The 19319-nt window shown below is 38.6% G+C and overlaps 1 protein-coding gene across 1 annotated transcript; it reads right to left on the bottom strand.

Moving 5' to 3' along the window:
- Window positions 1-380: 380 nt before the first annotated feature.
- On the bottom strand, window positions 381-17398 carry LOC118229683. The gene is made up of 16 exons (XM_035421932.1): window positions 17235-17398; window positions 16561-16671; window positions 16134-16190; window positions 14479-14640; window positions 14043-14156; window positions 12650-12727; window positions 10871-10945; window positions 9172-9186; window positions 7237-7321; window positions 6069-6238; window positions 5736-5846; window positions 5332-5388; window positions 2029-2193; window positions 1681-1794; window positions 1498-1569; window positions 381-857 (listed from the first exon to the last, which is right to left on the bottom strand). Exons 1-16 carry the CDS (start codon window positions 17379-17381, stop codon window positions 771-773), a joined length of 1620 nt encoding a protein of 539 aa, XP_035277823.1. The 5' UTR covers window positions 17382-17398; the 3' UTR covers window positions 381-770.
- Between the last annotated feature and the right edge of the window lie 1921 nt (window positions 17399-19319).

Genomic DNA, 19319 nt, shown 5'->3' with positions numbered 1-19319 from the left:
GATGTTCAAGCAGTCCAGATTTATTTCACGAGGGTTTGGCAAGATGGTAACAGCCAAAGTGAGCAGATGTAACCCAGTCATGACCGAAGCTCCCCGTGTGAGTGGGGATGGCAGATTTAACCTGTGCGCAGTGATTACCTCACTACGCACAGGTGCAGCCACTCCTGTTCCTGGGCCCAATTAGCCTGGCCAATTATCTAATTCTTAACCAATTATCCAATTGGCCAGGTCTAATTAGCTTGACCCAGGGCAGGTGTGGCTGCTTAAACCAGCCATCCCCACACCACAGTAATGTAATGTAATGGAAAGGTCATTTGGATGGGTTCTAAAATAGACCATTGAAACTGCTGCTTCTGAGCAAGACTTGGATGACAAAAAGCACATTTTGAAATTTAAAATTTTTATTTTTAGGCACAGTCTGTCATTTGTACTTCATTACACATTAAAAGCAGATTTTATTCCATGGCTACAGACCTAATGCAACCAAAACATGTTTAGCCTTCCTAACTGTAGAGAGGCCCTGTTCTATATAATTGGTAACATACATTCAGTAAGATATTTCATAATATGCATGACGCTGTCGGTAAGCGCTGTAAATATATAATGGAATATATTATAGAAAGCGCTAAGTACAACAAACCTAATTGATCTTTGTTGGTTATGAAAAAGCAGCTGATGTTGTTATTATATAGAAGTTCTTCTCAAATAGCATTACCAGAAAATGTGTAGGAACATCACCAGTAATGCCTGTGACCACTATGACCTCTCTTTCATGGAACGACCTCAGCATAAGCAGGAGGCCTCTCTGTTTCCTTGCTGCCCATCACACTTTGCCCCAAAATATGTGGAACTGCCATCTTTAGAAAGAGAAAGAAGGAGAACAATAAGGTTAATAAATGAAAGTCACATTACCCTCAAGTGCTGGTACAGGGCAACAGTTTTTGAGTTCAACAGTGAAGTGGAGAGGACTGACCTGACTGTTATACAGTATAATCAGAGAGTATTCAGTAAGCCAAGTGCTCAGCTATGCACTACTTTTGATTTTTCAAAAGACCATGGCCCGCATCTAAGTCGAGAATATTTGTATGTCTGTCTTCAGTCTGTATGTGATTTGTACAGCAAGATGGCTTACTAAGGTCTTGAGCAAGGGACCAGAAATACTCACTGCGGTCAGCCATCTCACTGTCAAAACTATTGTGCTGTAAACTTTAATATCATTTAAATAACATTTCATATAATTTTACACTGAACCATAGGAAGTGTTTAACCTACACAGTATATAGACAGAATAACTATATTTTTCAAGAATAGACATTGTGTGCATATTAACACATTTAGACGTTCTGTGAAAAGCTTCGAGGAAACACCCACAGAGTAGAATATCCGATACTCTAAAGCCCAGGATAAAATAAAGCAAAAACTGAGAATGCCAATCACATCAGAACAAGATTAGACATTATTTGTTGTATTCAGGAAGTGAAATAACAGAATTACTACCTCATGATTACTTGGTGCTGGGATGAGGTTTCCTGGTGCGACATTGTTTGGGTGTGGTATATATACCACTTGCTAAAAAAAGACATGGAAGTTGTTCATTACCAAATTCTCATTGTCCCAAGGTTAATTAAATAGCTGTAAAAAAGTCTTATGATCCCTCTACTTCATCTGTGTAGTCCTCACCCCTGAGAAGCAGTGACACACAGCTTTGCAGGCAAATGCTGAGACACAGATGGAGATGATGAACTCCAGGATGGAAAAAACCAAGAGCACTCCTGAGATCCCACGTGATCTAGACTGCAAAGAGAAACAAAGAGCACATCAGCGGCAGTATATCTTTCATTCATACATAATTCACTAACTTGTATATAACAAAACTTGTTAAAATATTTTTAGTATTATTGTTTGTAGCGTAGTCTTTAATAGTTAGAATTATAGAGCCCAAATGATCAAGTTTAGTTACATACTTGTATAACACATTCAATTGTTGGATATCTAAACACAGAGATTGTATTGATGTTACTGTTGCACCTCTTGTAAAATCCAAAGCTGTTCACAAAAGCTGTTGCTGGACGAATAGTCACTGTCATAGCAGTAGTAAAATCTCATTCGTATCACCAAATCTAGAGAGAAAATGATGATAGCAAAGCCAGCAGTGATTGTACTGAAGACGTTCATCACGAGGGCTCCTTTCACCTGTGGGAAAGAGACAAAGGCCAGTAGAGTCATAAGTCAGGTGTTGGTAAATTTGGAGATGCAGGATATGAACAGGATTGATAAACCGACAATATCTTTACGTACATTTTGCTAATGTAGTACAGTACCTAGTGTTGCATTGCCAAATGAAGTGACAGCACTAGTGCAATGTTATGCACAATATAAAAGATAACTGTGTTCTACTGAGTTATTTATTAATAAAATATTCTTAATAAAATCTCTGGTACTGAACATTTATTTCATGCTTAAACCCATGATGCTTCTCATAAACAACATTGGAGCCACCTACCTAGGGGGTGGTCCCCAGCTTGCAACTGAAAATGCATGCTAAAGGGCCAGGTCTTGTGGCTTGATGTCTAGTGAAGAAACCTGCTTACCTTTGATACAGTTACCTTCTGTTCTCCAGATTATGAAGAATTTACAGCCATAAAGGGCCGGAACCCTACTGTTTTCGTTCCGATTTTTATTTTTAAAAAAGTTTTTTTTTAAGAGTCCAAGCACTGCAGGTTCTAAAAAACAGTTGGGATTGGTTTCATTTTTAAAATTATTTTTCTGCCCTAAAAGTGTTCGCACAGCAAAAATTGTTAATTGTAGAGCAACTTAATTTAATAGGCTGGTTTCCAATTCCACCAACTCTTCAGGTAAGAAAAATTAACCAGACTGGCCAGATGGTGGCACTATAGGAAGAACCTTATTTTTTGGGCTATAACTTCATAAACTTCATAACTTTCATAAAAACCGATCAACCGGTCTTTTATAACGAACACATTTGCCTCAAGGGCCATTAAAGTCCTTGGATTTTTAGCAAATTAGCATTTTTTGAAAAGCGCTTAAAATGCTTTGCTCCTACAAAAATTGACCAATTTGGACAAAACTTGGTATACAACCTCTCATACCAAGCTCCATCAAAATCCTATACAATATTTTGATAAGATAAGATATGAATAAATAAACACTTAATAAGCCTCGATATGAGCGTGACTTATCACAAAAATTCCGTCTTTGGTATGTCAAACCAAGGATGCATGCAGAATTTAGTTTCTCTTGGTTGTAAACAAAAGACGATGTGCGTACAATGCTGGGGGAAAAGTGTGTCACCTTGGTAGGTAAGACTCGCTAAATTATTTAAAGTACTAAGTGCATCTACTTGTGTTACTCATTCTTCCATTTCAGTTGCAAAGCTATTCAAATATAACCATCTGTTTGAAATTGACAGAGTGTAACTTTTGTGAATGGTAACATTTGGCCAGATAGGCTAAGAGACTACATAGGTAGCCTGGCTGACCACAATTGTTTCAGTAAATTGCCAGTAGGAAATGATGTGTTTATTACTAACAGTTAGCAAACATTATCAAACTAATTTTCAGTGAGATTCAACCATAGAACATTAAATATGTATGCCTATGGATTCAACCAAGACAGAGGCTAATTAACCTATGTGTGGTAACACTACACAGACATGGCTGGCTCGTTAAAATGGTAAGCATCCATTTATACATTGTTAGCTAGCTTGCCATGAACAGCCAGCTATGAATCCCACATTCATAGAGCAACCCAATATGCCAGGCTTCCTGTCACTCGCGTAACCTTGTATTAAAATAATATTTGATCTTGAGTAAAAATAGTCTCACAGTACTTTTTCTGTCATGGACAGCTAGCTAGCCACCAACTTCTTTGTTTCAAAACTGTAGCTATATAGTCCTACTGTTCAATTGAGCACCTATGTGATGAGGTGGGTGCCAACATAGCATTATCATACATAGTGGACACTTGCTAATTTCAATAAATACTGCACATATTTACACCAAACTGCTTAGCTAGCTGAGTGTTGATGTATTTCATCAGAATTTGGTGGACAGCCTCAGTACGCCAAGTTCTATGAAAAGCCTATGCAGAATTTTGATACATTAAAATAAGGATGAAGAAGGAGCCAATGAATGTAATTGTAGATATAGCTTGCCACAAAAATGCTAATAATGCCCAAATGGTTCAATAGAATTTGGTAGCTATATTGGCAGTCACATAAAGAGCCAAACACAAATATTGGCCCAATTGAATCATATGGTTTTAAATCCATGCTGTATTTTAGAAATGTAAAACTTGCTGTAGTGATCAATTTCCTCATCTGGCAGATTGATCTGTACCTTTTATGTTGCCAACCGCTTGGATTAGCCACCATTTTGGAAATGCTGTAGCCCATTTTCCTCTATCTTCAATTTTGGCCTGAAGACATCGTTGAGATCTATGAAACTTGGCACAGTGGTACAGGGCCCCTCCCGATGGCCACTAACTCATCTTGGCACTGATTAGCTGCTTGTTATATGGCATAATATTGGCTGTCTGTGCATGGACCCCATGCATCGCTGCTTGCAGCTATATTTGTAAATTGATTTTGCTGAACAAAAACACTTTCTGGCTTGAAATTAAACAAATAACATATGAAAAACATTGCAAGTTTCAAATTGGCCACAGGTGAAGTTGATGTACTTTAACACATCAATGCACAATGCATGACCACTTTCCAACAGAGGTGTCTTCTTATGGAGGCCAAGCGAAGCACGGCCTCCTCCAATTATGTTGTCTGCGTACAGATGGATTTTTGATTATGCTGACTTTTGATGATGCATTTGATTATTTTACCGTAAGTCACGTGGGCTAATGGTTCTCTTCGTGTTTCCACCACCTCATCAGAGCCTTCTCCAGTCATAACTCTGATCACTGAAGAATGGTGGGTGTAACATTAACGGGGCTACAACTCATGAGCGACATCACATAGTTGTTCTTGCCAGTGTGAGTGTGTCCACTCTCTTTTGCATACCATTTATGTAATTTCTTTTTTTTTTCGGGCCTGGCATCCCCAAACGTTTTGTGAGCATACCACCCATAAGATGTCACAACTGGATGTCTGAATCATTTGTTAATGAAGTTGGTGTGACTGTGCTCTTAGGATTTTTGTGTTTGAGGACACCTTGTGTAGATAACATCACCGCACATTACATGACCACTTTCCAAAAGAAATATTTACAGTCAGGCTACTTTGGGAAAGATAAAGCGGTTCGATTGAAATCTGTCAGTAAACATCTGAATGGTCACATTCAGTCAGTTATCAGAACTCACCAGGCACTTGTTCAGTTTGTTGTAAGCAGCAACACTCAAAGATCCTGAGGAAATGTACTGAGGGGAGATCAAAAAAGGAAATTAATTTGACTTGGAAACTTTTATAATAGTGTCTATTCTCTATTGAAAAAATATTCAATAGAGAATATACACTACTAACAGCAAAACATTATATCCCTTGCATATTTTAGGGTGTATTTTAATCCAGTTAAAATTTCTGGAATTTTAATTAAACTGGCATTCAATCCAGGCACTGTGTGTAAAACAGCACCTATATCAAGCTGAGGTTGAGCACAATCATCTAATAGTGGATTAGTGTTTTGTCCACATCCTTTACACCTAATAACTTAATTCAGTTCAGCAAAGATTTTTTAAGCAGGACGATTGGTAATGAAAGAACTTACAATAAGTGCTCCCCAGAAAACAATCCCAGAGTAAACACCAATGCTGTCAGCATGGACGGCCATTACGATGCCAAATAATATGTTCAGCACTCCAATCATTATTTGCACTGTCTGTAAAAGACAATCAACAAAAAATGTTACCAGCCTGTGTAAGTGAGTCTGTGTTTAGAAAATATATAGACACTGAATTTTATTATAGTGCATCCTTATATAAATGTCTTTCTTTTAGAGCTTTTCCACTGACAGTCTGGGATTGCTGCAGCAATGACTTTGCTTGCAGGTCCCTCTCCAGACAGAGAATGGTAAAATGCAAGAATTGAGCAATGATCTTACCCCCAGTGCCTTCGTATCTCCTTTCAGAAACTTTCCCAACACAGAGAAAACATGTGGGGTAGGGCCGAAAGCTGGTACAGTAGGACCACTTTGCTGAGGATACACCTGTGTGACGACCACGAATTGGCCACTATTGCCTGCTGAGCTGGCCATATTACAAGCAGGGGTTTCTGTAGGGATAGACGCAGCACTGTAAGAAATTGGTGAAATGACTGGCAGCCATTTAGCCAGAGGAAAACCACTTAATGAAGGAGAAAAACTTTAACCTTAATCCTGTTATTCAACTGTATACATTCTAAGGGATGGCTATTAAATAATGACTTAATGCTGTTATTCTACATGGCTTTCACAGTATTTTGAACAAAAAACTAAAATAACGTACATTTTTACAAACACTTTACAGTCATTTACACAGGTCATTTCTGTACACATAACTGCAAATGTGTTTATACCATTTCAATTAAATGTACTAAGAAAAATCTAATACAACAAAGAATCTGACTGTGTCCCTAAGTAATGAAGGACAGAACAGGAATATTCTACTCTGACAACTTTTTAGTTTAGTATTGATTTCAAAAAATGAATTGATTAAGAAAGGGTACGGTTCGGTTTTGATACTTCTGTGGATGCGCAGTGTTGATCCGGAAAACATCAAAACAACCATTATCCCCCATTATCAGTTGTACTTACAGAAATTAATACTTACTTCATGTATATTTCCTGTTAGGAGCAAGTAGTAGCAATTCAAACAGCATATGGCTTTATTTTCTTTAGAAAGTTAAATGTCAAGGATGCACAAATGATTAAAGTTGAAACTAAAACAAAATAAAAATAGCTTTAATAGCTTAAAAATTCACATCACTTTAATATCTAACTGATCCCCATGCAGTAAATAGGCTACAGAGCAATATTGACTTCTTGGGTCACCCCAGCGCCGACAATTTAAGAATATTTTACAACAAGGTCCAACCGTTTTTGTGGAATGGAATGGTAGAATAGTTAACATGAATGCTACCTGTGAGATGCGTGTAAATACGGTAAAATAAACATGGCCTGGTGGTCAATTAAAGACAAGTATGATTTACATCTATTATTAAGTTTCCTGCAATAACACAAAAGCCTAACCGAAAACTACGTATAAGGTGTAGCCTATGGTATATGTTCTTACCGCTCCGATGAGCCCAGAAACTGCGCAGTAAATACTTAACGTGATACTTCGCTACAAACCTCTTCAAGAAACAACTCCCAGCAGGCTACCGTTGTTTGGTAACAGTAGCCTACAGGCTACACCCTATTATAAATTAACTCGTTTCAGTCCAGAAAACAACGCAAGTAGCATACATTATTAAAATATGAGCCTGAGGGGACGCTACGCGAAGTAGCAGTATTTGCTAGCGAACTGGAAATCTGTGTCTTTCTAATTGATAGGAGGGTGGTCGTGTTATAGGCTAAATTTCATTTAGAGATCTGTTGTTCAATGCTAAAGTAGGATAACTGCTTAACTATAAATAGCTTACTGGCAAGTTATAATTTACGAATACAACGGTTAACACATATTTCACAAATGAGAATCTTAAACAGCCAATCTTTGTTTTTATTCAAATTGTGGAATGGCTTATGCTAGTTTAAGATGAAATAATGTATACGCTCTGATGGAAAACATGATGATGAAATTAGGGGAGGCCCGTGGGAAGAGGTGCTATAGCAACTAACAAGGTGACTGGAGTTCTTTAGAATGGAACTAGTCTAAGGTACAGAAGCTTGCAGCCTTGTTTGCGAATTCACCAAGTGCTGTTGCGGATTTAATTAATGAACTTGAACAGCATTTGCTGTTGATATTAAATTATTTTTAACATTTCATTGTAATGCGATTTTTAAATGCAAATGAAAGGGGAAAAATCATATCAGATTAACTCAACTTGGTCATTGACATTACAGACATTTTAGGGAAGGAACTGACGGTGCTCATGATTCCTCTGCCCTTCTCACTATATCTGACAACACGCGCAGAGTCGCAGACGCAGACGCGCACGCGCACGCGCACTGACCATTACTTTATACACACGCCTGTTAACGTAAATACACTCATACTCCAAACAGCGAATATATTACTCAAGCATGCAGACATAGTGAAGAGGTTTAGTTTATTGTTTGGCCAAACATTGCAATGGGAAGATGCCACAACAAGGCCACAAATGCTGAAATAACAGCTTTTTACAACAGTGGTGTGCAGAAGTTCATCTCTCAACGCACATTAAACCTTGCAGCGACTGGGCTACAGCAGCAGAAGGTTCTACTTGTGTCAGCTAAGAAGGGGAAGATGAGGCTACAGTGGGCACGTGATCACTAAAACTTGAAAACCGATTTCTGCTGCGTTATGCGGACGGTAAGAATTTGTCCTAAACAGTATGAATCCATGGATCCGTGTCAACGATGTTTTCTTGGCACACATTAGGCCTCTTAATACCAACTACCCAGCTAATACAAAACTTTCTCACAATGTTGCTGCAGTGTATTGTTAATGCAACACTGACAGAACATTCCCGTGACACTGTGAGAACAATTTTAGCTGAGCATGGGCAATTGAATGTCACAGCATACCAAAGCATTATTGCTGGCTAGGTGCATCCCCTTATGGCCACGGTCTACCCTTTTTCAAATGGTACTTTCAGCAGGATGTGTCATGTTACAAAGGAGGTTTGCTGTGGAGGATCAGAAATGGCAAAATTATAAATAAATAAATGAATATATAAATATGAATGCAAGAAAAATGTAAATATACATGTACACAGAAATAAAGAAATAGATAAGATCTGACATAAATGGCTATTTCAAGATTTATTCATTTCCGTATTTATTGCTTCATTCATTTCTGTGTATATTTATCTCTGTATTTATTTATTTCTGTATATATCCATCCATCCATCCATCCATCCATCCATTATCTAAACCTGCTGGTCAGGGTCACGGGGAATGCTGGAGCCTAACCCAGTATGTACTGGAGCAGGAATACAGGACAGGTCACCTATCTATCGCAGGGCACACACACACCATTTACTCACACACTCATACCTCTGGGCAATTTAGTCTCAAATTAACCTACCCGCATGTCTTTGGACTGTGGGAGGAAACCAGAGTACCAGGGAGGAAACCCACATGGACACAGGGAGAACATGCAAACTCCACACAGAAAGGCCCAGGCCGGGATTTGAACCCAGGACTTTCTTGCTCTGAGGCGACAGTGCTGCCCACTGTTTACGATTACATACATCTGGGTTCCTTAACATACACGCACAATATAGCACCCCAAAAATACTTCCGATAAAAAAATTCACTCTGAGAAATATGTTGCTCAAGCTCCAATTCAACCACTTCTGTGTTACATTTTGCATTTTATCTCCCCTACTAATGTCAACGTCGTAAAAAGCAACTATTGAAGCAAGGCATGTACAGTCAATCTACATACTCTGGTACGATCAACCAATGGGAAGGTGACACCTATGACATATTTGATTGACAGCCCCTCATTATCATATGGACAAAGAAATTTCAGAAAAAAAAATGTATATACCGTAATAAATTCAGCAAGAAATGAATACATATGGAAATAAATATTTACAGAAATTAAGGAATCAAGAAAGAAATAAATGTATTTAAAAATAAATATACATAGAAATAACCATTTATGTCAGATTTAATCTGCAGGACTGTAATTCCTACACGGTTCATCCCATATGCACATAAATACCCTCAAATTGGCAGTCTGCACTTTATTGATTTTCACCGCTTAATTTTGTCTTGTTCAATATTAGTTGCATCAAAATTTAGCTGGGGATTTCTTTGAATTTTAAAAGGTGATTTTTTCCCCCCCATTGGCCCTCCTCAACATGGCAATGAATCAGCTACATAATGTTTGCATGCGCCACATCATGGCTTGAAGACATGTACATTAATAGTGGTTTTATCGTTCAGAACTGTGTTCAAGGTTGGCTCTTTATTATGATTCTCATTTAAAGTGCTGCCCATAGGTCAAACAAACTGGAAAGGTAATTTGGATGGGTTCGCAACTAGACCACTGAACTGCTGTTTCTTGTACTTGGATAACAAAAAGCACATTTTGAAATTTAAACATTTTATTTCCAGGTATAATCCAATCCAGTCCAAGTGCTGTACACTCAGAAATAGCAAAACCCTAAAAACAACACAATAAAAACACAAAGACCAGTTTAAAAGACAAAAGGACAATAAAAAAAAAAAAACAATAAGATCATAAGAAAAAAAAGAAAAAGAAGGGCAACTCTCATACTGAGTTAGCCAAGGAATAAAAATGCATTTTAAGACGGGATTTAAAAACAGGCAGTGTAGGGGCAAGCCTAACATGGAGAGGCAACTCGTTCTAGAGTTTGAGGGCTACCACTGCAAAAGTGTGATCTCCCCTGTAATGTGTATAATGTAATTTAATATAATGTGTCATTAATACTACTAATTACACATGAAGGGTGCTGTTTATTCCATGGCTACAGACCAAATGTAACCAAAACATATTTAGCCTTCTGAACTGTAAGGAGGCCCTGCTTTATATGATTGGTAACATACATAGCAATATTTTGTAAAATACATGATGCTGCTGATAAAAAATGTATACTGGATATGTTATGAAAGACACAAAACACAAAGTAGCTAATCTATTTCTGTTGTTTATAGGGAAAATCAAAAGATTATTTATTATCTTGAAAGTCTTTTTAGATTAAAAAAGAGAGGATCTATAGGAACATGCCCACTGATGTCTTTCAAGGAAGGACTTCATCATATTGAGGAGGCTTGTCTGTTTGCATGCTGCCCATCACAGTTTGGCCCAAAACGGGTGAAACTGTTGTCTTTAGAAAGGAGAAAGAGAGGGAATGAAAAAGGTTAATACATAAAAGTCTCATTATCCTAATGCCAGCTACAAGTGCTTCTGCATGGCAACAGTTTGAGTTCAACTGTGAAGTGGAGAGGACAAACATGACTATTCCAGTACATTATACGTTCAGTCTGTATTTAGTAAGATACTTGCCTGTGCACTATTTCTGGTCTAAAATCTAAAATGACCATTTTAGGTACAGTACCAGTCAAGGAGGAGTATTGGTGTTCATGATCCCATCTATCTTAACAGGTGCTCCAGGACCTGTAGAATTTTTCATATTTAAAAATAAATAAAGACCACCCGCCATATTTCAAAATGCATGGGGTATATTCCTACGTCATTTTCACCACATGCAGTACCATATACACTCACCGGCCACTTAATTAGGTACACCTGTTCAACTGTTCGTTAACGCAAATATCTAATCAGCCAATCATGTGGCAGCATTTAGACATGTAGACATGGTCAAGATGATCTTCTGAAGTTCAAACCAAGCATCAGAATGGGGAAGAAAGGTGATTTAAGTGACTTTGAACATGGCATGGTTGTTGGTGCCAGATGGGCTGGTTTGAGTATTTCAGAAACTGCTGAGATTTTCACGCATAACCATCTCTAGGGTTTACAGAGAATGGTCCAAAAAAGAGAAAATATCCAGTGAGCGGCAGTTCTCTGGGTGAAAATGCCTTGTTGATGGCAGAGGTCAGAGGAGAATGGCCAGACTGGTTTGAGCTGAGAGAAAGGCAACAGTAACTCAAATAACCAGTCGTTACAACCGAGGTATGCAGAAGAGCATCTCTGAACGCACAACATGTCGAACCTTGAAGCAGATGGGCTACAGCAGCAGAAGACCACACCTGGTACTAGCAAGTACCTAATGTAGTGGCCGGTGGGTGTATTTCCAATGGAGGGTAGAAGGGTGAACCTGATGTAGGAATAAATCCCATGCATTTTGAAGTATGGTCGGTGGTCTTTATTTTTTTTTTAAATATGAAAAATTCTAGAGGTCCTGGAGCACCTGTTAAGATAGACGTCATAATGAATACCAATACGTACCAAGATATTTAAATAACAAAACAATGCACCCCCCCTTCACAATGAGCTTACAAGATTTCCATTTTCATTTAAAAATTAAACTTTTGAATGCAATTCACTTATGATTATCTGCTTATATAAGTACAGATATCATATAATAAAATATTAAGTGTTTATAGACAAGTTTATACTGTTTAAAGCATTTTTTATCATGAAAAAACTGGTTTAAGCAGGTGTGTCCAAACCTTTGACTGGTACTGAATATGTTTTTTATGTAGCATGACTTAGGTTTGCATTCAACGAGAGACCAGAAAATAACAGGATCATAACTGAAATCAAGCATCTTGCTGTCAACCTTTAACTTTGCTGTATTCTTTAGCATAATTTTATACTGATGCACTATCATAGGAAGTGTTCAACAGATGCTGACACAATCTCTGTATTTTTCAAGCATTACCATTCATGCACATCACATCTAGATATTAATGTGAAATGCTTGGGGAAAACACCCAGAGGAAGAGCAGTAGAATAGTCTTTAACCAAGGATAAAACAAGATAAAATCTGAGAAGGTCAATCACCCAAGCACAAGTTGTGAGATCCATTATCTGTAGTATACAGGTAGTGAGATAACAGAGTTATTACCTGATAAGTATTTGGTGTTGAGATGAGACGATTATCTGATATGACTTGACTGCTTGCGGGTGTTATATATACCACTTGCTATAAAAAAACAGAAGATTTTCATCAACACATTTTCATCATACATAGACTACTTAAGCTGCAGCAAAAGAAGTGTTTTTTTAGATAAAGCTCACAATAGCAATGTCATACACTTCTGAATTAAGCTACAGGTAGTTGCCAAAAAGATGGGAGCACCAGTATGAAGTCATCTGTTAGGCCACTGTATACCACCAGAAGCTTGGATCAGACAGGAAGGAAATGCTGAAACATGGGACCAAGGTGATCACTCAGAATTATAAAGTAGTGACTGGCATTCACCTAGCATTCTATGGGGATTAGTGCAAACAAAGCAAGCCGGAAAAGTGTACCCCTCATCATTACGAAACTGCTAGATGGTAAATGGTCTGCATTTATATAGCGCTTTTATCCAAAGCGCTTTACAATTGATGCCTCTCATTCACCCACCAACAGTGAAAGGCTGCCATGCAAGGTACCAATCAGCTCGTTGGGAGCAATTAGGGGTCAGGTGTCTTGCTCAGGGAGACTGCGACACGCCCAGAGTGGGGGATCGAACTGGCAACCCTCCGACTGCCAGACAACCGCTCTTACCTCCTGAGCTATGTAGACCCCTTCACATTCGGTACCAAGCCCTCAGGCCAGTAGGTTTCTTTATGTGTGTGCCACACACGCATTTATCTGTTTGTCAGGGACATGTTATTATCATAAACAAAAACAATCTAAAATGAAAACTAGCCAAGAAATGTATATGTCTGCAAACTGAAACAAAAAAAAAGATATATATATATGTATATATATATATATAAAACATGCTTGTAACAAAAAACTAAAATGAAATAAAAAATTTTACCCACAAAATAAAATGAAATAATGACAAATTTCAGATCACTTCAATTTATAATGTTTCTAATGCAAAACATGGGTTTTTTCCTGCCTCTTGTTCTAGGTAGGCAGTCATGGCCACTAGATGCCGATATGCTGCCTTACACATACACATTATCGTCACTCTATCTTCAATCCTTTAGTCAGCGTTGGAGCTTTGAGTTTAACAAACACTGAACACAGAGGACTTAAAACTAAACTAAATTGAGTAAATAAAATATAGTAGGATTATTATAGTTTTGTCTTTAAAGGTGCACTCTGAGGTGTCACTATTTACCCTCTGCCTATTCCTCTGGTGCCATTGCACCTGAATATGTAGTGATTATCCTAGTTTTTCCACCGTTTGAGCCACTAAATTTATTTTCATTCACAAGTGCTGTCTGTAACCACCATTCAACAGTCTAATGGGTCACGCTGCTGTACAAGCCAGCCCTGGTTGTAATGTAGATCTCACCTCTGTGGAGCAGTCACACACTGCTTTGCATGCAAATGCTGACACACAGATGGAGATGATGAACTCCAGGATGGAGAAAACCAACAGCACTCCTTTAATCCCATGTGACCTGGTCTGTGAAAAGGGAAACAGAACATATCAGTGGCAGTCAATCACTCACTTCTACATTTACATTCTGCAGACTTGGACTTTTGCATAGTAAACACTTAAAACATGTTAAAATATTTTCAGTATGATTGTCAGTAGCTAAATCTTTATTTATTTCATTTATGGAGCCCATGTGATCAAGTATGAGTTCAGTTACAAGTTAAAAGGGTTCTCTCCTAATGACATTAGCTGAGTCATAGTCATATAACACATTAAGTTGTTGGATGTCCAGACTATCCAGATATACCTACTTAGATCATGTTAAAAATAAACAATGTGACTGTTTTACCTCAAGAGTATTCCGAAGCCTTTGGCAAGAGTAGGAGGCATATGAATTGTCACTGCCAGAGCAGGAATATCTCATTTCAACAACAAAGTCCAGGGAGAACAGGATTATCGCAAGGCCAGCAGTTATGGTGCTGATGATATTCATTCCAAGTGCTCCTCTCACCTGCAGAAAAGTCCAGGATATCATATAATGCACATATATCATTTTAAACAGACGGGTGACAAATTAAAGGAAAAACCACAATAAAGTGTCTAAGTAAGGTGTTGGGCCACCATGAGCCGCCAGAGCAGCTTTAATGCGCCAACTGAAATTTATTCAGTTGTGTCCTATTTTAAGAAAATCGTTTTGCAATTTGTGGTTTCAAAATCTTTATGAGATTAGGTTGCTGCAGGTACAGAAATCAATGCTGTTATGCTGGATACGTCGCCGCTGGCCAACAGCGTAGCAGTAGCACATAGTAAAAACACGGCCATTCAAGAGTTAGAACAATACAGACACAGGTGGTTGGCTAATGACACACCCAGCACTGTCTCATGTGGCTCTAAAATATCTGACCTGTAACCCAAACAGCTGTTTCCTCCAAGCAGCTTTTCGGTATAGGAACAGATGTTGTGTCTCCCCATTGCTCTAGACTGCACCCAGCTCATGTGCAGGAGCTTATCTTTACAAGATACAACTTGGGGAAGTTTGAGTAAAAGCACAGGCTAAATCCGGTTTTTATACAAATACAACTAATTTTGTTGGTTGAACAAATACAGATACAAATACAAATAGTGACATCTCCCTCAACCCCTACTATGGGTCAGAGACGTCAAGCAGTCGTGGCATGCAAAGGATATGCAACAAAGTATCAAACATGATGGGATGCAAATTTCGCGTAGTCCTTTTAATTGACCAACGGCGCCCATTAATTGATTAATGACTAACTGATGAGCTTAAAATGTACTATATGGGCAATAACAAGAATGACTTAGAATAGGCCTACCAATTAGATCAGAGAGGTTTTATTAAGACATTCTCATACAATCATTAAAACAGGATTTGTATTGTGTATTAAAGCCATAACGGCAAGAAACAAAATTAAACTAACGCGGATTCCCGGACTGAGAAATCTGTACATGAGAGGAGGGACCACTGACACTTTTATTACAGGCTGGCTGAACTGCCACTGCGATGTGACAAAATATATTGCTTACTGTACATGGTCTTAAAATAGTAGGCCTCTTTATGTGCCGCAAAGAAAAAGGTCAGTGCAACAAGTCTGTTCATAGGCTATATTTTTGAAGGCTGTAACACATAGCCGTAGCATGATCAACATAACCTATAAGCATCTGTATCCACTCAAAAAATAATAATTTTTAGTTCAGAAAAAAAAACTTCCACTAGCACTGAGCACTGTGTTTCAGCTTCTTTTACTTTGTTTCAGTAATATTTAGAGTAATTCAGACTCTTGGAAAACAAACTCCCAAGGGTTACCTTTCAGAAAAGACCAGGATTATTTTGTACATTTTAACCACATGTGAATGGTTTGATTACAAATCTAAAATTGTGGACTACACATTTCTTCATCTCAAACTTTATGCAGCTCACAACATATAAAGCAGTTCTACTGAAATCTGTCAGTAAGTATCTGAATGTCAGTGATCAGAACTCACCAGGCATTTGTTGAGTTTGTTGTTAGCGGCAACACTCAAAGCTCCTGAGGAAATGTACTGAGGAAACCAAAAAAAGGGAAATTAACTAATTTGAGTTAAGAACTCCTTGTTTTTAGTCCACAAACAGACACACTGCCCCAGAAAGTGTATTTGAACAAGTTAGTTTAGAAAGACACTACTAACAGCAAAACATACTCTTTACATGCTTTAGGACGTACTTTAATCCGGTCACAATTTCTGGAATCTAAATTGGCATTCAATCCAGTCATGAAGTGTAAAACAGCAGCTACATCAAGCTGAGAACCTGGGACTGAAGAGCAATCATCTAATAGAGGATCAGTGTTTTGTCAACATCCTTTATAACTAATAACCTAATTCAGATTAGCAAAGATTTTTATGCAGGACGATTGGTAATGAATGAACTTACAATAAGCGCTCCCCAGAAAACAATCCCAGAGTAAACACCAATGCTGTCAGCATAGACGGCCATTGTGATGCCAAATAATATGTTCAGCACTCCAATCATTATTTGCACTGTCTGTAAAAGACAAACAACAAAAAATGTTACCATCTTGTGTCTGTGTTTGGATAATTGCAAGGCACTGAATTTTACTGCAGTGTATCCTTACGCAAATGTCTTTCAGAGCTTTTCCACTGACAGTCTGGATGTAGCTGACATTTCCTGCATTGCTAACAGACTATAAGCCAACTAATCTATCTAATTGAGAGCAGTTTGGTGAGTGTGGCTCACCATGTTTGCATTCAATCTATGGTCTGCTGTTGTGGTGAGTTCTTGTAACTGCCTTGATGACACAACAACAAAGTGTGGCAATTATAAACTATAAACTGCATACATACATGCTCCCACAATGATTCGAAAACTGTGTGCTTCCTCCCAATCAAGCACAGTTCCCATACACACAGGTGTTCACCTACTATTGAAACTGTATAGAGTGCCGTCTATAGTGAGTGTGTGAGTTAACAGTGCAGGTTAAGTGCAATGGCCACAACACAGGGTACTGCTGCAGCAATGACTTTGCTTGCAGGTCCCTCTCCAGAGGGAGAGAATGGCTAAATGCAAGAGTAGAGCAATGATCTCACCCCCAGTGCCTTTGGATCTCCTTTCAGAAACTTTCCCAACGCAGAGGAAACATGTGGGGTAGTGCAGAAAGCTGGTGCAGTAGGACCACTTTGCGGAGGGTACATCTGGGTGACGACCACAAATCCACTCTGTGTTGAGCTGGCCATTTTACAAGTAGTGCCCTCTGTGGGAAGAGGTGGATAAAGGAAGTGGAGGTACAGTTTTATATCACATGATCATATCCAATTTTAATTTCACATTGTGAACCAAGGGGCCTACCACATGCTGGAACAGCTGCTGCAGAATGGGGAACTGACACCACATAGTGCTTGTAGCCCCCCTGCGGTGGAGGTAATGACCCGCAGCTGTGCCAAGGTGCCAGACCCTCCCAGTCCCTTGTGCACAACCACAGCTAACCTGATCACACCGGGCACACAAAATGACCTTGTGCAAGCACAGTAAGAGGATCACATCGTAACACACCTACCTACGCATGTCTGCATGCTCCCTACCAGAGACAGAGAGAAATGAAATGTGTGCCCTACTAATCGACAGAATTAAAGTCGTAAGCCCTTGGGTCAACTGCCATATTGCATGACCTCACGAGTCAGCACCTTATAAATAAAATGCTTTATTTCTGCATAAATTCCCAAATGACCCTGTATGTGTTACTTTCAACATTCCACATTATCTTCCACTTTCCTTCTGTATCTCCAGATCTCTCACACCAGACACCTCCAATTTTAAGATCAAATATATAGATGACACTAGTGTATTAACAACCTCCTTGCATACAGTGGAGGCATAATGCCAAATGTTTGTGCATTGTAAATCAGGCATGAGGTGTTGACCTCTCATTGAGTGAAAACCTTGGACGGCGTCAGCCCGGCACCTGGATGATCCCTCTACGCTCCCATAGAACATTACTGACAACTAGCATGCATTCCCAGTGTTTATAGGCAGTATTTTTTAGGCATTTTTTAGGCCAGGTATTTTAGGCAGATGACACCAGGGGCTGTTTTTGCTGTTTTTTCTTCTAGTTTTCTTTTTCCCACCATACCAAAGCATTGGTATATATAGTTTTTTTCTTTTTTTGGCGCTAAAGTAACCTCTCCACCTAATAAGCCTGGACTGCTGTGCCCTTGGGCCTCCGAGTGGTCACACTGCTCCAGAACTATGTGTCTATGCCTTGAAATAGTGACGGGTTCAAGTTTGAGTATTTTGCTAAAAGCACCCCCTACAGGCCATATTACACTATAACACTGTGAACCTGAACATGCTTGTCTACAATATGACTGTCTATATTCCCTTGAAGTATCTTCACAATCGGCGTACATTTTTGGCTATGCACATATTTTGGGTGTGTTCAACTATTTTTTTTGAAGTTGAAATTACAGTCCTGTGTCCATCTGTTGAGATATCAAAATTGCCTTTGCAATTTAACACAGAGACATGCTGTAGATCCCACATGCCAAATTTGTTGACAATCGGGCATACATTCTACGAGAAGTATGAAAAAGTTTGTTTTTCAAAAAATAAAAAATAATGGCAGAAAATCAATATGGCAGACGGTTCTATAGTTCTATAGGGGTTCTATGATTCTATAAGGGTTCGATGACATAATTAGTTTAGAATGAGATGGTAGATAAGTTTTTAAAAAATGGGATGGCCGTAATAATTTTTTTCAATGTAGCAATTTTGCAGGTGGCTAGAGTGCCAGTTGCATGTCTGTCATGCATAATAAATCGGCAGCCATATCGAACATGCCTGTCAAATTCCGTGATTTTTTAAAATCTTTTTTTGCCCTAATGTCACACGAGAGGGGCACCTGATCAGATCAAATGCCTGTCTGGTGTGACCTTAGCAAATATGAAGCATGTTATTTCTACCATGGGGGCACTATAGCAGCACAAGAGACCGTAACTTTTTTCATCCTAAGGGGCATCCTAATGGGGTACTTGCATGCAAAATGAAGCATGGAAATGTTTTATTAGGACGCCTATGGTAGAAAAAATAACGTACTTAATTTTTTCTGTGATGTCACACCAGAGGGGTACTTGAACTTCTTAAACGCCCCTCAAAAATAGGGCAAAAATTAAGCACAG

This window comes from Anguilla anguilla, chromosome 1 (genome assembly GCF_013347855.1).
Source record: "Anguilla anguilla isolate fAngAng1 chromosome 1, fAngAng1.pri, whole genome shotgun sequence".
Taxonomy (NCBI): domain Eukaryota; kingdom Metazoa; phylum Chordata; class Actinopteri; order Anguilliformes; family Anguillidae; genus Anguilla; species Anguilla anguilla.
This window is presented reverse-complemented; position numbering and strand designations above follow the sequence as displayed.

What these genes read in the sequence shown, in the direction of transcription:
- LOC118229683 (XM_035421932.1), bottom strand. Translation starts at nt 17,381, where the DNA reads ATGGCCAGCTCAACACAGAGTGGATTTGTGGTCGTCACCCAGATGTAC. An exon ending in TGTGTGACTGCTCCACAGAG is followed by an intron (nt 12,728 to 14,042) that starts GTGAGATCTACA and finishes GTTTTTTTATAG; the next exon opens with CAAGTGGTATATATAACACC. An exon ending in CAACACCAAATACTTATCAG is followed by an intron (nt 10,946 to 12,649) that starts GTAATAACTCTG and finishes TCCTTTCTAAAG; the next exon opens with ACAACAGTTTCACCCGTTTT.